The sequence below is a fragment of the Lissotriton vulgaris genome, chromosome 2_1 (genome assembly GCF_964263255.1).
Source record: "Lissotriton vulgaris chromosome 2_1, aLisVul1.2, whole genome shotgun sequence".
Classification (NCBI taxonomy): Eukaryota; Metazoa; Chordata; class Amphibia; order Caudata; family Salamandridae; genus Lissotriton; species Lissotriton vulgaris.
In genome coordinates this window covers 2,039,290,718-2,039,305,901 of record NC_141687.1, presented here as the reverse complement: position 1 = coordinate 2,039,305,901, position 15,184 = coordinate 2,039,290,718, and the positions used below count along the sequence as shown (strand labels likewise).

At 47.0% G+C, this 15,184-nt stretch overlaps 1 protein-coding gene across 2 annotated transcripts in view; it reads right to left on the bottom strand.

Annotated features, from left to right (window-relative positions):
- The window catches only part of COPS2 (COP9 signalosome subunit 2), a 470,627-nt gene that overhangs the window by 342,104 nt on the left and 113,339 nt on the right, over positions 1 to 15,184 (bottom strand). For both annotated transcript variants that reach the window (XM_086958269.1, XM_086958268.1), the window contains exon 3: positions 5,636 to 5,713. In XM_086958269.1, the coding sequence (XP_086814395.1) occupies positions 5,636 to 5,713 (78 nt within the window). The remainder of the gene's footprint in view (positions 1 to 5,635; positions 5,714 to 15,184) is intronic.

Here is a 15,184-nt window from a genome sequence, read left to right as displayed (position 1 = left end):
GAAGGTTCTGCAAATCTTGCAGTCAGTGGCCTTATGATCCGGATATAAGCAGTTTATGCAGTCTTCATGTTTGTCTTCAACAAACTACCTCTTTTTGGAGCAAGTAGCACAGGCTCTAAAAAGTGCTTTCTTCTCCTTGTCAGACGTGACGAAAAACAGGCAAAAAGTTGTAGAAAATACTTAAAAGTGAAGAAAATTGAGCAGAGCTCAATGGAGACTCCCTTGCACAACGTGCGGTAGAAAATCTGAGGCTCTGAGGCTCTCTCAGGAAGGTTCTATGGGGTGAGGCTGCTCCGATTGGCTACTGCAAGAATTTGGTCTCTTTTACAAAAAGAGGTGGATAAGCTACAAAATGAGATGAGGCCTAGGCCTATTTTTTCACTTTGTGCTTACTACTAAGGTATTTTTTATTTACCGAGGTTCCCATTCCGACGACTGGGAATGATACAAAGCATGGGAATCTATGAAAGTTCCAATACTAGGGCAAAAGGGCTTTCTTCTCCTTGTTAGACATTGCTAGATGAAATACCAAACAATTCTGAATAAAAACTGCTGAAAATAAATAGTCAACTAGAGTTGAAGTGAGCAGAGCTCAAAGGTGACTCCCTTAGCACAACGTGTGGTAGAAAATCTGAGGCTCTGAGGTTCTCTCAGGAGGGTTCTACGGGGTGAGGCTAATCTGATTGGCTGTTGCTTTACTTTGGTCTCTTTTGCAAAAAGAGGTGGATATGCTACAAAAGGGAATAAGGCCTAGGTCTTTTTCTTTCTCTTTTGTACCTACTGCTATGTTATTTTGTTTACCGAGACTCCCATTCCGACGACGGGGAATGATACAAGCTATGGGAATCTATGAAAGTTCCAATACTCCATTTAGCATTCAGAGCCTCTGCTGCCAGCAGACTACCTGCTCATGTTACAGAGTACCGAGTTCCCCCTATCACTTCATGGCATGAAGTAAAACACACTCACTGCCTCAATTCCACACCCACCCCCACCTCACCAAAGTCCCAGCAGAAGAATGGCACTGTCTCTTGCTTCTATTCAAACGTGCAGTGCTTTGAGAATTCTCATGCTCCCCAAAGCAGAACAGCCTCAACTTCCTGGCACTCCATAGAGCTGTGAAACTGGTGTGCCGATATGAATGAAACTGAGAGGTCAAACAGGTCTATGGTAGCCTGGTGAGGGTGACAAGAGCGGCACCTGGCATGCTTTACATTGCTGAACGCCAATTGGAGTGTACTTATTGGAGCATGCAGGAGAAGCCCGAGCAGTGAGGATCGGAGACAGAAAAATGAGGTCACTGTTGCAAAAAATGAATTTAGCATCAAGAGGAGGTGAATGAATGGTACACAATAATATTACTTGTCTAGCATTCTTTGACAAAGCTCTGGAAGATGGGAAGGAGAAAGGCACAACCCTCTTGCTGTGCCAGGTCAATTTTTCCCAACCAGGGAGGGCTGGAATAGTAGGCTGTTGTGCTTGTCTCCCCAAGCTCAAGGCAAGCAAAAGCCGTGACCAACTAAGAATTGTGAAAAGGCTTGCGGAAATCAGACCTATTGACTTTGCCAATTCTTGTTCTTTTTTGCACAACCTTCGTTTTTTTTCGTTATTTCATTATCTGCTGAGTACGCTTTCCATACACATGTACACACTTGCATCCCTTTTGTCCAAACAATGGTTTGTGTAACAATTTGAAGGGGATTGTCAATGAGCGAATGATTTTGCATACGAATGTTTTCACATTTGTAGTCATTATTGGTAGAGGTCAAGAGCAGCAGTCACACTTTGTGTTTTAAATCCAGGTAATACTTTTAATTCACATGGAATCTGCTTGAGGTGCATTTCTTGTGCGCTGTTTAGACTTGTGGTGCTGTAAGACTTGTGGTGCTATGCAACACTATCTTAGTCGTTTGTGCAGATTGCTTTACTTTATCTGCCCCTACACGTCCACTTGTTATTTCATTTCGCGGCGCTAGGAACACACGCGCACAGACGCAGCTCCTTGAGGGCACTCTTGCTAGTCTTTGTCCTCACTACACACTCGCACCGTAAGTGTTTGCCAGACATCGCGAGACAGTGCGCATCACACAGCCTGTAGATGGCAGACAATGTTCACAATCGAAAACCGCACCTTAGCCTTGTGCAATCCTAGATATTTACAGAATAGCACAAATAATAAGGAATTCGCTGTCTTTTTCAGGAAACCGCCAAATTTAAACAAGACTGCTGTACGTGTACATCGGAGGTTTTATCCACAGCAATAAAATCAGACCTCTCTCTGCTTCTTTAGTCCCTTTACCCACAAAAAAAAAATCAATAGGTGCCTCTTCCTTTCTTCTAAGGGTATATTAGCAAGTTGCTTTTTCACCCTCCTGCATAAAAAGGAGACTGTTGCTGAGAATAGATTGGTGGTTCGCTTGTTTGTAGGGAGCAGTGAATGCTTTCAAACATGATAGAATGATGGTGACCTTCCGATGAGAGCTGACTTATAAATGGATAAATGTGGTCACGATCTCAGAAAATATCCTTTAATTTGACCACATTGTTTGGATCATGATTTGTGCTAATATGTCCAACATTGCACCACAGATTTCTGTTTAATACTAAATGTAATTTGGGAACCATTGCAGGCTGTTTTTCGTATCTGTACTGTACGATTGTAAGATTGTTTTAAAGGAAAACCTCTGGAAACCACAGTGAAACTGTGCCATGGAAATAGTACATATACTCCCCCCTTTTCCATAAATTAAAGACTAATAGTGGCAGATCCAGTCCGACCAATAGGTTTCGGGAATTTAATATTAACCACAGCCTGCAAAAAAATAAGAGTGTAAAGCTTGCTGTAATGAGCTTTAAATTTCCACACTACTTTTTTTTGGTAACTGAACATATTAAATCGACCGTCATCCCTGCCCCTCCTTCTAAACGTAGCTTTGCCAACAGCCAGATACTCTTGATGACTTGAGTCCTTTAGCTTTAATACCCATGCTTTCGCCCTATGTTGAGTTTCTCTCCCTCAGTACTTCAGAAGAAATGTCACTCCTTTGCAAATTGTCCGATGCAATGATTGTCCCTTTGATGTGGCTTGTGTGTGATTTACATGCCGGATACTCGGGCCGAAGAAGGCGCCTGCCTCAAGACTCCGCTTGCCTCGCCTCTCCGTGTTAGTTTGTTGGTTCACCACCTCTCAGCATCCCTCGTCGCCGTACCACAGCTCACCAACCTTCACCCCCCTTCCCTCGCTCGCTCTCTCCCTATTCCGTGCCTCCCCTTTGCTTTCTCCCTCCCCTCACTTCCCCTTCCCTCATCCACAAACTGAGCTTAATCACGGCGTCTCTGCTTCTGCTCGGTGTGAATTTGGGCAAGTTGAACTGCAGCTTAATCACGGCCACAACCACACACACAATCACACACACAACCACCCACACACACACACAACCACACAAACAACCACAACCACACAAACAACCACAACCACACACACAACCACACACATAACCGCACACACATACACACACACACACAACCACACACACAACCATGACCACACACACAAGCACAATCACACATACAACCACGCATACAACCACGCACACAACCAAACACATAACCACAATGTCAGTGCACAATTTCACCAGGCACAGACACCATCAGTCATTAGTGCACGCTTTCACTGGGCACAAAAACCACCAGCCATCAGTGCACGCTTTCGCGGGGCACAAACACCACCAGCCATTAGTGCACACTTACACCAGGCACACACACCACCAGCCATCAGTGCACAATTTCTACAGGCACACACACCACCTGCCATCAGTGCAAAATTTCTACAGGCCCACACATCACCAGCCATCAGTGCACACATCAATTGTTAACGCATCCACAATTAACTATTGTAGCAATCGCAGTATGGCACACTTTACTTTTAAACATATTCATCTAAAGCGCAGCATGCCACCATTGCTACAAAAATAAATACACTTTTTTTGGCCTACAATTTATAGACTTTTGTTGCAATTGGTGTTGCAATATTTAGCAATGCCAATAGCTCAAACTTAATTAATGCGAGACCTATTGCATTGCAAATGCTTCTTTTAAATTGGAGATTAAACATGCCTTAAAACCAGGAAAGATAGCGTAAACAAGATATGATATCATCAAAATAGGCTGATGCGTCTTGAAGTAGGATGTGAAATCTATATGAATGTAGTAACAATTATATGTCTCAAAGTCACACCTTGTACTCGAAGTACTAGGAATTTAGTTTTAAAATTCTTGATCGAGTGCTAATAGGCCATTTGACAATCTGCATACACTTTACCAGACGTTTCAGTGATAAGTTAAGTTTCAAATTACATGCAGACTGGCCTGGATGGACAAAATTATGTGAGGTTATTCAGAAGTACCATTTCCCACCATGAGCCCAACAGAAATTCTGTACTTTTGCTACAACAAAAATTGCTGAGCATAATTACACGATACTTAGTGGGAAGCTAAAAACTTATTCAGAAACAGCTGCAAAACAGTTCTGTAGTTATTGAAGTATTTAACAAATATGAGTCTAGCAGGCTTCAATGGATTATGTATATAATCCATTGACCTGGCCCTCTTAAGTGAATTCTCCAATGATGCCAAGCTCAGTAAGAACCCCCGAGTTGGACCTTGGCCCTATCTTTCAGTACTGGTAAGTAGAAGTCAAGGAGCACAGCGCAAGCCATGCAGTGTGACATGGCATAGTCATGGCACGGACAGACCTAGAAACAGCAGACCCGCACTGTGAGCACAGCTGCTTTTTGGCACATTTCTGGTCACTGCTGTTCGGTCTCCTCTGCCTGTGGTGACAAACCTCAACTCATGTTCCATTTTCAACATTAACTCACGCTGGTGGACTGGGCAAGGAGGTGGGGTTTAGATGGCGAAGTGATGCATCGCAGCAGTTAAGGAGGTAGTCAGCACAAAGGAAAATGTAAGCAAGGGTTCGCACAAGCAGTCAGCCAACGTGGGGCGCAGAGTACGGAAACCTAAGGATAGTGGACAATGGCAAGCAATTCTATTGCAGTGAGCCTACTTCAGTTGTTCAAAGCAGAGGTAAATTGCTACAGTAGGATCCATCCAAGGCATTTCATTAAGGTCCTTCTTCACCCTCCTCTTTGGCTACACCTGTCTCTTGACAGGCCTCTTCAAGGAGATGCACAGCCTGGAAGCTTAGGGGAGATAGAAAGCATAGGGTCTACTAACTCAGTGCCCCTTCCCCCACCCTAAAATGGGTATACAGCTTAGTGCGGAGGCCATGTTAGAATCAGACACTAGGAATCAACTGTCGGCACTCTGGCACATAGAAAGCATGTGTTTTCCACTTAAAACCAGATGTTATTTCTGGATCAAATGGGTTTTACAATGGTGTCGGGTTTTACAATTTTGTCCGGTTTGAAACTGAAACCCTTAACATATTTCTGTTCAAACATTCACTGTATCTGTTCGACTAAAATGATGTTATAAACACCAACTACATTCTTACAAAAATAATGTAAGGTCTAACAATAGTATCAATATTCTTTTAATTATGATGCGTTTTAATGACAGTTCCCCGCCCCTAAAAAATATTTTTAAAAATCACGAAAGCTTCAGTTCATACCAGTTTGAAGTTAATTTTGATCATTTGTTTCAGTGCTTTAAATCCCCATTCACCCTTTTCTCCTTCAAGTTCCAAAACCTGGAGAAAAGAAACGTGCTATTAATTTTACAGCATAGACATGCATTCATTAAGTGTCTTCTTGCACAATCTTAGAGCAAAAGCAACATATAAAGTTTCATAGTTCAACATAATAAATATATAGGCCTTAAAACGCTTTCACCGAGATGGACACCACCCAAAAAAAACATGAGGTTGCCAGGCAACCATGAACAGTTTAAAGATAAAGCAGCAGACTGTAGAAATAAATCACACATTACATGCTGATAGGTTGTGCATCTACTCTAGAAAGGTTAATCCCGAACAATCATGATGATTGGAAACATCTGAGGAAGAGCAAATTAACAATGGATAACATTGTGGAGAATGTCAGGATCTAGCCCAGCCGCGCCTGCCTGAACATTGAACTACATTTCCCATGAGGCCATAACAAGCGGCACTCTATATATAGAGGGCGGGTCTGGCCTGGCGTTGTGCGTGATACTAAATTGTTTGTTCCCTCGAGGAGTCGAGTTTCCGGATTATGGGGATCGGACGGCTGGTCCTTTAAACGCATCAAAGACTTGGGGCGCTGTAGGCGGTCAAGGTACGGTGAACTACGCGCATGTTGCTTAAGTGTGCGTTCCTATTGTGCTGGCGGCTCGCGTCGCTTCGTTGAGTGCAGCGCTCTGTATCAGAACGAGATCGGGACAGGATTGAGAGTGAGCATGCCTTTGTGTTCGCTCCTTGTTAACCTGGGTGCCACCTATTCGAACACGGATTAGGTCAAGAGAGAGCGGAATGCAGTGGAGGTCCACGCATTACCGTTACGAACATACGCATGAAGGAATGCGTGTTTAAAACCTGTGGAATATAATTACCAGAGCGGAAAGCAGTAGTGGGCTAGCTACAATTTAACGTATTTGGGGGATTTTTTTGAAAGAGTTTAGTATTGGAAGCCTTGAGGATTACAATTGCCAAAGGGGAAGACAGTAGTGTGGTTTACTACGTCTTGCCGTATTTGGATCACTAGTAAAAACCCTGGACTTAAGACATATATTGTTGAAGTGGTGATAGTAACCCTTTGACTCGGATTCTTTTTGATTACGCTCAAAGAAGGAAGGAACTACTTTCGTTTCTTGTTCTCTTTTCTGAATATAGCGTCAGTGCCTCTGATGTTATTTCTGGAGGTTGTCACCGCTCTGATGAATGGGGCCTGATGACGGAAAGTTCTTGTTTAAGGTTGTTTCTCTAAGAACAGTGAGTATGTTCTAGTTTACATTCAGTAGATATAGAGAAAAGTATACCGGTCAGTGCTTTAAATGGGAAAAAATAAGTGCAGGTACTCATTAAAATGGCCTAGAGGTGTGGCAAGTGGGCGGGGCTATGGTCAAGGTATGATGATACAGATTGACTTCTATACCGATTGCAGCACATATCAAAACACAACAGAACTGCATTTATGTTAACAAAACAGGTTAAATCATTACACAAAGTGAAAGGAAAACAGGATATTAAGTTAAAAATGTCCTTGTTTTGTAATATTTGCAACTTCTTAATGCCATACTGTTATTTGTTGTTGTTTGAGACAAAGCTATATATCCTCAAGTGTGCATACACAGAAAGAAATAAGCAGAGGTACAGAAAAGCGGCTGAGCTAAGAACTACAGAAGCGCCTTGGCTGTCAGACAGCTTCTTCTTGGATAGCTTGGAGCTTACCAGCACTAGCAGCCAATGAGCTTACCTTCCATGACTACTGGTACTATCCTACGAAGTGGCGAAGGGTCGGTATTGACAGTGATAAAAATAAGAAGTGCCAGTACTCAGTACCTGTGAGTACCAGCCCATTTAAAGCACTGCTTCAGCCCTTTGCCCTAAGGCCAGGCTCTTCCTGTCTCCTGGTTCAGTGTCTTTGCATCCACATCTACTCTCCTTCCACGATTAATCTCTCATTTCTACCCAGCCTCTAACCTTCTCTCCCTGGTTCTGCCCCTCTTACTGCTACCTCTCACTTACTTTTTCCACAAGTCTCTTACATTGTGCCACTGTTTTTCCCCACACTTGCCTCCACTTCTCCCCTCCATGATGTACCCATACCATAAATTTGATAACTGGCCTGTAATTTGATGTCCTGTATTTCATTGTTTGTGTTGATAGAGCACACTTAATGTTGATGCCTGTATTTTGTAAATATTTTTTTCAGTAAATAAAAGCAGTACAAAACGATTTCCAATTTGTGAAAGTGTGTGTGCATGCGTGTGTGTGCATGTGTGTGTGTGACTGTGCGTGTGTGCGACTGTGTGCGTGCACACTCCACCACGCCCAGTAAATTCTGCAGGGCAGCGTTATAGAATTTCAGGCATGTGGTTCATCAATAACTAAACCAATTACTTCAAGAAATACAGCAGATTTGAATTTTTATTAAAATACAATTCCTAAGCCCCCATTTCAAAACTAAACAAATATCTGGAATTATCAGAAAAAAGTGGCAATTCTAACTTAAACTGTCACCTCACTTTTTTCAATCCTCCCTCCCCCTTCCTTGTATGTTATCTGGGGTTTTCACGTGAGCTAATTTCTGGAGTGCTGCAGCGTTCGGTCCCTGCTATTCATTGCTCTTTTTGGGCAGGGCTACTTTCGCACCCATGGATCAGTCGCTGTTCTCATGCAAATGCAGCCACACAAAGGAAAGCAACAACTGGGCTGAAAAAAACAAACATAAGAAAACCGGCTTTGGGAAAGATGGACTGGCTTACTGACCAGTAGCCCGAGGCCAGGCTATTTCATACACCTAACAGAGAGGGGGAGAGGGGGTGGGGGTGCTAAAGCGCTTTCTTATATAATGGTTGTTAACCACCTAATCAACAGTGCAGGGTCTGCCACGCTCGTGTCCTGTCAACCACAGCGTTAAGCAAGCCCTCCCCAACCCCTGCAGTGTGGGGAATTCTAATGGGCTCTACTAAAAGTTAGCCGCTCTCTGTAAAAGTCTCCTTCATGGGCTCCGTGCGACAGAGATCCGAATGCAGAGCGCCATTTGTCCCGCATTGGAGGAGATACCAAACATTACCCTGCCATGCCATCAATCAGGGTACCGGTACTCTTTCCTGAATGAAAAAAAGTGCAGGTACTGACGGCTCGAAAATTTTGAAGTGCCGGTACTCAGTACCGGTGAGTACCGGCCCATTTAAAGCACTGATACCGGTAAAGATCACTAACCCATGTTTTATGTTGATCAGGAGGTGAAGAGAATATCTCATTATTGAACCCTATGCTGAGAGACAGGAGTCCTAGTCCGCTTGCTCAAGGTGAATAGAGAGACCATTAGTGAGAATTGATGAGTAAAATTGTTAGAATTGGGGGTCTCTGGTTGGCGCAAGTATGCACTTGTGACAAACAGGGACCCTCTCCTCTAGTCAGGGCAAGGGAACTACCCTTTAAGAATAACCCCTGCTCACCCTCTAGGTTTCGTGGCACGAGCAGTCAAGGGCTAATCCTCAGGGCGCATTAGTTAAGCATTTTTAATCACATACAATAAATAACACTGACCCCCCCACAAATGGATACCAGGCTGTGGTATGTATAAAAATACTGGTACTTTATGTAAAAAATAGTAGATTTGTAGACTTATCACAAAACCTTAAATAACATTAATTGAGGATGCACACAATGCTTTTCTTGGCGGTTCAATGCTTCAATTCAAGCGTTACTTCAAAATACAGTTCCCTTCAGCAAAGCGTCTTTAGATTGTGACTGATGGATTTCTAAATGCAAGTAAATTAGGCTATTCCCTATTTCAATGCGTTTCCTTTAAAAAATCCACAATGTTGTTTCTGTATTTCTTAAAATAAGGTTCTTTCCTGTTAAAAGCGCTTCTTAGTCAAACAGGGCACACAGTTCACTTTATGTGCGCATAGGCGCTTGTATACGTGTCTTTTGGAAACACAATGAACTTACTTCCAGGTTAATACTGTTCCTTCGGCCGGTGGGGGGGTCTTTAGGAGGGCGCCACTCAAGGGACGGAACTGGTGGCCAAATCACGGACTCACGGGCCCGAGGTGAGCACTCCTAGGCAGTGCGAATGGAGACAGTACCGGGAAGTTGCTGGACCGGTGCGGGCCACAGCCAGTGACGGACGTCGACGGCCTCAGGGGGAGTCAGGTCAGCCCTCAGCAGCGCCTCGATGCGGGGCGTGAGGGCGGACTTCCAGAGGCAGGGCGCAGGGGTCACCAGTGCGGGTGCAGTCCAGCGGGCGGAGTTCCCTCGAAGTAGAGCGGCTTCTCTGGGGGCGATAGTGCGGCACCGGGCGGTCTGTACGCCACGTACAGGACGGCTCTGGGAGGGGAATACAAGGTGAAATGCTGCAGTACGCTCCTGGCGTATGACTGGCAGTGCGAGGCGTACGGGGCAGCCAACAAAGGCAGTACGGCTCCTAGGCAGTGCGAGACGTACGGGGCAGCAAACACTGGCAGTACGGCTCCAGGCAGTTCAGCTTGTGATGCGGTGCGGAAGGGTACGCTTCAGGCGTACGCACCGTACCGCTACGGGGTGATTTGCAAGGGCCACTTGTGGCGGCTGTCGGCGGGGGCTGTGAGGCTCGGGCCGTGGAGGGACACAGTGAGGCAGGTGCGGGCCTACCTGGGGTGACACAGTGCGGCAGTGGCTGCAATCAGCGGGGCACACGGTGTCAGACGGCAGTGGCACGGACTCGGGGACACGTCCAGGCCAAATCAAGATTTATGGGGCTCACAGCGACGGCGTTCAGCGGGGCACTAGCGTAGTTCAGCCCAGCAGCTTGGTTCGATGAGGGAGAGAGAGCCCAATGGTCCTGGGGCTCAGGTCAGCAGGCCAGCTCACTTCCAGGCCCTTGGAGATCAGCCTTAATTTAAGCACAAGTCTTTGGTAGAAAGTAAAAATAAAGCAAAGTCTTTCAGCAGAGTTTCCTCCTCTCCTTTGGCAGCAAGGTTCCCACTGTTGGTCAGTCCCCCAGGACAGGGACAGTCTTCCTCTTTCTGCTTCCTTGGTTCCTTCTCCTCAGGCAGAGGGGGCGTCTTGGTTCACAAGCAGGATCAGATTTACAAGGAGCAGGGCTCCTATATTTATATGCCATTTCTTTTGTCTTTTCAGGCCAGGGGGGCCTCTGCATAATTCCTTTCAGTGGTGGAGCACTCCAAGTGGCTGTCCTTGGCTGTTTCTTTCAGTGTGAGGGGCAGGCACATCAGACGCTCCGCAGGAGGTGGAGCCAGCATTCAGATGACAAGTACAGCCAGGAGTATCTTGTTGACAGTCTTCCCTCTCCTGGGCCAGGTGTCGGGCTGAGTAATCAGTCGCTCTCCAGGAGGTGGAGCCAGCATTGTGGTGGCAGAGCACAGCCCTATTCAGAGTCCAGGGGCACTCCCACCTCCCACTAAGGTGTAATCCTTGCATTCACCACCTGTCATCCCCCAGCCCTGTCACTCACATAACCCAGACAGTCAGATACACATCCTAGCAGAGGCGGGCTGAAATGGTTAGGCAAGCAAAGGCTAGCTTTCTAAAAGTAGCATTTGCAAACACAGGATATTAAAATAAACTTAACTAAAAGAAGTATTTTATTATTCTGAGTTCAGGCATACCAAACTTGACTTTCTACCATGTTCCCTGAGCCTGCTGGGATTATAGGGTGTAATAATTCCAGCAGCCCATCTTGGCCTAAGAGAACAGGTAGCCTTACAATAGTGAAAAACGAATTTGGCTGCAATTCACTATTAGGACATGCCACACACATCAGGGCTTGTCCTACCTTACACTCACAATGCACCCTGCCCTAGGGCCTACCATAGGGGTGACTAATATGAAGCAAAGGGAAGGTTTTGAGGCTGGCAAGTGTGTGCACTTGCCCAGCCAGCATGACAGTACCAGACTGAAAGCAGGATCTGCAATGGCAGATCCTAGACACATTTTAAAAGGCTGCTTTTGTGGGTGGCGCAACCAGTGCTGCAGGCCCACTAGCAGCATTGGCATTTACCAGCCCTGGCACTCCTGGTGCACTTTACTGTGGACTGACAGTGAATCCAAGGAACCAATCATGGAAATCAATCACATATACACTTTACATTGGGAGCACTTGCACTGCGGCACGGATTGGCTGTGGCGCAGTGCCCTGAGCAGCGGATACCAGCAAAAACATCTGAGGCACATCAGCAAAAAGTGGAAGGGAAACTCACGCCAAGGTGCCAGGTCTAACAAGAATGCATACATGAATGTAATAATTTGTGTGCTTTCTGTTACAGGTTTCCCTTCCCTGCTGTCCCCTTCCCTTCCTTCCCTCGCCCGACCACTCGAACACCCTGTGTATATCTGTACGTCACTGTGTTGGTGAGGTCCAGAGGTGGAGCATACTTGCTACAACCGGATTCCGCGGAGTGTGATCTGACAGAGAAGTTCACCAGATGATTGTGAGAATCTCAACAAATCCCAGGGCGAGTAGTCCATTTATTTGGAGATATTTTTTGCCTCTACCGTAAAAAATTTAAACAAGCATTGGAAATGCAATAGGTCTCACATTATTAAAGTTTGAGCAGTTGGCATTGAAAATGGCAATGTTGTTAGTGCTAGTTATGGAATTGCAATTATACTGAAATACAATCACATGTAATGCGTAGCTGTATTAAAAAGTTAAATGATAGATAATGGTGTTGAAGAATTAGTTAATAAATATTGATGTATGTATTTTGCATCTTTTTTTGAAAATCTTAGTTATGCAATGGGTGTTGGACTTGGCCCTTCTGGCAGGTTCACCCCTAAACTTTTTGCTTGTAATGGTGACCTGGTGATAGTGACTTTTTGGTTTCTGCGCACTTTCACTGTGTCCCAGTGGAAAGTGCGTGCGCACTCTGAGTGAGTGGAGTAAGGTTGGCCTGTCCTCCCATAGGAATGCATGGGGAATGTCTGTGTCCCTGGTAGTTCCTGATGCGTGAGGCGTGCTTGCTCAAGTTTGGTATGTGCGAACTCGTGAGAGGGAATGCTGCGCAATGGTATGTGCGGCATGTATGTATCTAGTGGGGAAGTGCCACTTCTAGACATGGCTGTACGTGTGCTGTGAGGGTGCTGGAGTGTGATTGGCTGGAGCTGGCTGGGATGCCAGGCTCCAGGATGTCTGGATGGTTCTGCCCAGTGGTGAGTGCTGAGGAGTGCACCTGTGTCCTGAATGAGGCTGGGTTTTCCCCCCCACAATGCTGGCTCCGCCCCCTGTGGTGCGACTAATGACCCTAGCCCTGCCAGTGAATGAAAGGGGTGGTTGAGCCATCAAGGGCGCTCCTAAACCAGCTGCGACTGGTTTCTCCCCCACCCTGCACCTACAGACAAAGGAATTTGAAGTATAAGAAGGAGCTGTGTCCTATAACAAAATGTTCTCTTCCAGGATCCTGAGGGGGCTGCTGCTGTTACTGGGCAGGAGGACCGCCACTTGGATTGTCTCCCTGCCTGGAGACCCAGTGAGCTGGCTCTGGGCCCAGCCTTGCCCCCCTGCCTTGCTTAAGGACTTTGCCTGGACTTTTGCTGGGCTTGTTGGCCCCTAGCGCCGGGGAGCGCTTTATTGATGAAAGCCGGTGCCCAACCGGCATTTGCCCCGTTCTTGGCCGATCTTGGAGCCCACTGGCAGGTGCCCACCCTGCCAGGGACATTGCCGCCCAAGGGAGTGCCACCTCGCTTTTATTGGTGAATTCCCGGGAGGCTACCCCAGAATGCGGCAAGAAGAAGTTCCAGTCTGCCTCAGCAGCGCGACCCGGAGCCTGGGGGCTCGTCTGCAGGGCCGCGCTGCCATTGGCTGTCCCGCCAGCCTACCGAGAGCTAGCCTGGCCGGAGGGTTGCCCGGCAACGGAAGGAGTGTCCTCGAGGACGTCTGGAAATGGCGGCCTAATTGCGGCTGGGGCGCCGGCCGCACGTACTGCCCAGGAGAAGCCGGAAGCAGCGGGAGCCGACCCCGTGCTCCAGTGAGGGAGGAAGAAGGACGTCAGTCTCGGAAGCAGGAAGCAGCGGGAGCCGACCCCGTGCTCCTGCGTGTGACCGCCAGCTAGGCTCCCCGCGTGGTGTGGGAGGAGAGCCCAGCACACCAGAAGAAGTCGCCCGGTAAGTGGAGCCGGGCTTGGGGGGGACTCCGTAGGGCGGCGGGGCACATTGCCGGTGCCCACCCCTCCACCCTGTGCTATCCTGGTTGCAGGAACATACCTGGGGGCATTGTGTGTATCTCGAGCCCATCGAGGCTCCAACGTGAGTGCCGCCATCGTGGGAGAGCCCAGAGAGGCTCCAGGGGCCTTCTAGTGATCTCGAAACCCCAGAGGGGGGGCTCCAACAACGGGCTGCATTGTTCTTTGGAGCCTGCGAGGCTCGGGCGCAGTTTTGTATAATTCGAGCCCAGAGAGGCTCAGTGACAGACAACAGTGTTTGTTTAGAGCCCAGCGAGGCTCTGGAGGGCCACATTCATTTCTTAGGGCCCGGAGAGAGTCTCCAGGCGCCAAAGTTATTTTGAAGAGCCCACGAGGCTCAGGGGGGACATTTCCTTTGTGCCGAGCCTGAGAGGCTCCAACGTTGTCCCCACCATCATTGCTTCACAGCTGCCCAGCACTTCGTGGGCAGCTGCTACGTTTAGGCCCCTGACACTGGGACACAGGGCGTCCCAGCCCTAGAGAGGCCAGTTGGCCTAGGGACTGTCACAGGTGGTGACTTATGTGAATTGGCGCAATTGTGTTCTTTGCTACACTTCTGAATGTTTTGAGACGTCATGTGCCATGTTCTTACACCTCTGAATGTATGTTATGCATCATGTGTTATGTGCTTATACCCCTACAGGTATTGTGATACTTAGGTGGTTGTTCTTGCTAGTACAGGGGGTGCTGGTGAGGTCCTAGTTGCCTGCGTGACCTGTTCCTAAGGTGGTTAGGATTGCGTAGGTGGTACTTACCGGTTACCAGTAGTTACTGGTTGTGTGCTTTATGTTCTATTTTGTGCTACAGTGATTTATATTCCATGTTCTAAGTGCTAATTCTACTAAGTGCTAAGTTCTAAAAGTGCTGATTCCTGACAGTGGTCCGTGAGGCCCTGTCTTGTACATATCCCCTGTAAATTCTGCCCGTGCCTGTTGGCACATTGTAAAGTGTGTGTTTTTATCTAATGTGTTTTGGTGTAATACAAAGGCTTTTTTTTATATAACCTTGTGTGGAGTTTCCTTTGTGGTGGGCCTTGGATGTTGTTGCTGGGGTGCGTGCGCAAATACTTAACTAACATCGCCTCCAAGTTTAGCCTTGCTGCTCGCGCCACGTTGAGCAGGGGTTATCTTGGCGTGCAACTCCCTTGCCCTGACTTAGGAGTGGTGGTCTCTGACTGACTTTGGCGCAAGCCCTGGCCAGCCAGGGATCCCATTTCTAACAATGGGTATGTACGTAAAATATGTGTTTGTGACTTTGATTTACAGTTTGCGAAAAATAATACATTTTGCAAGTAAAAGATGTTTGTGTGTGGCGTGTAGCAGTATGTGGC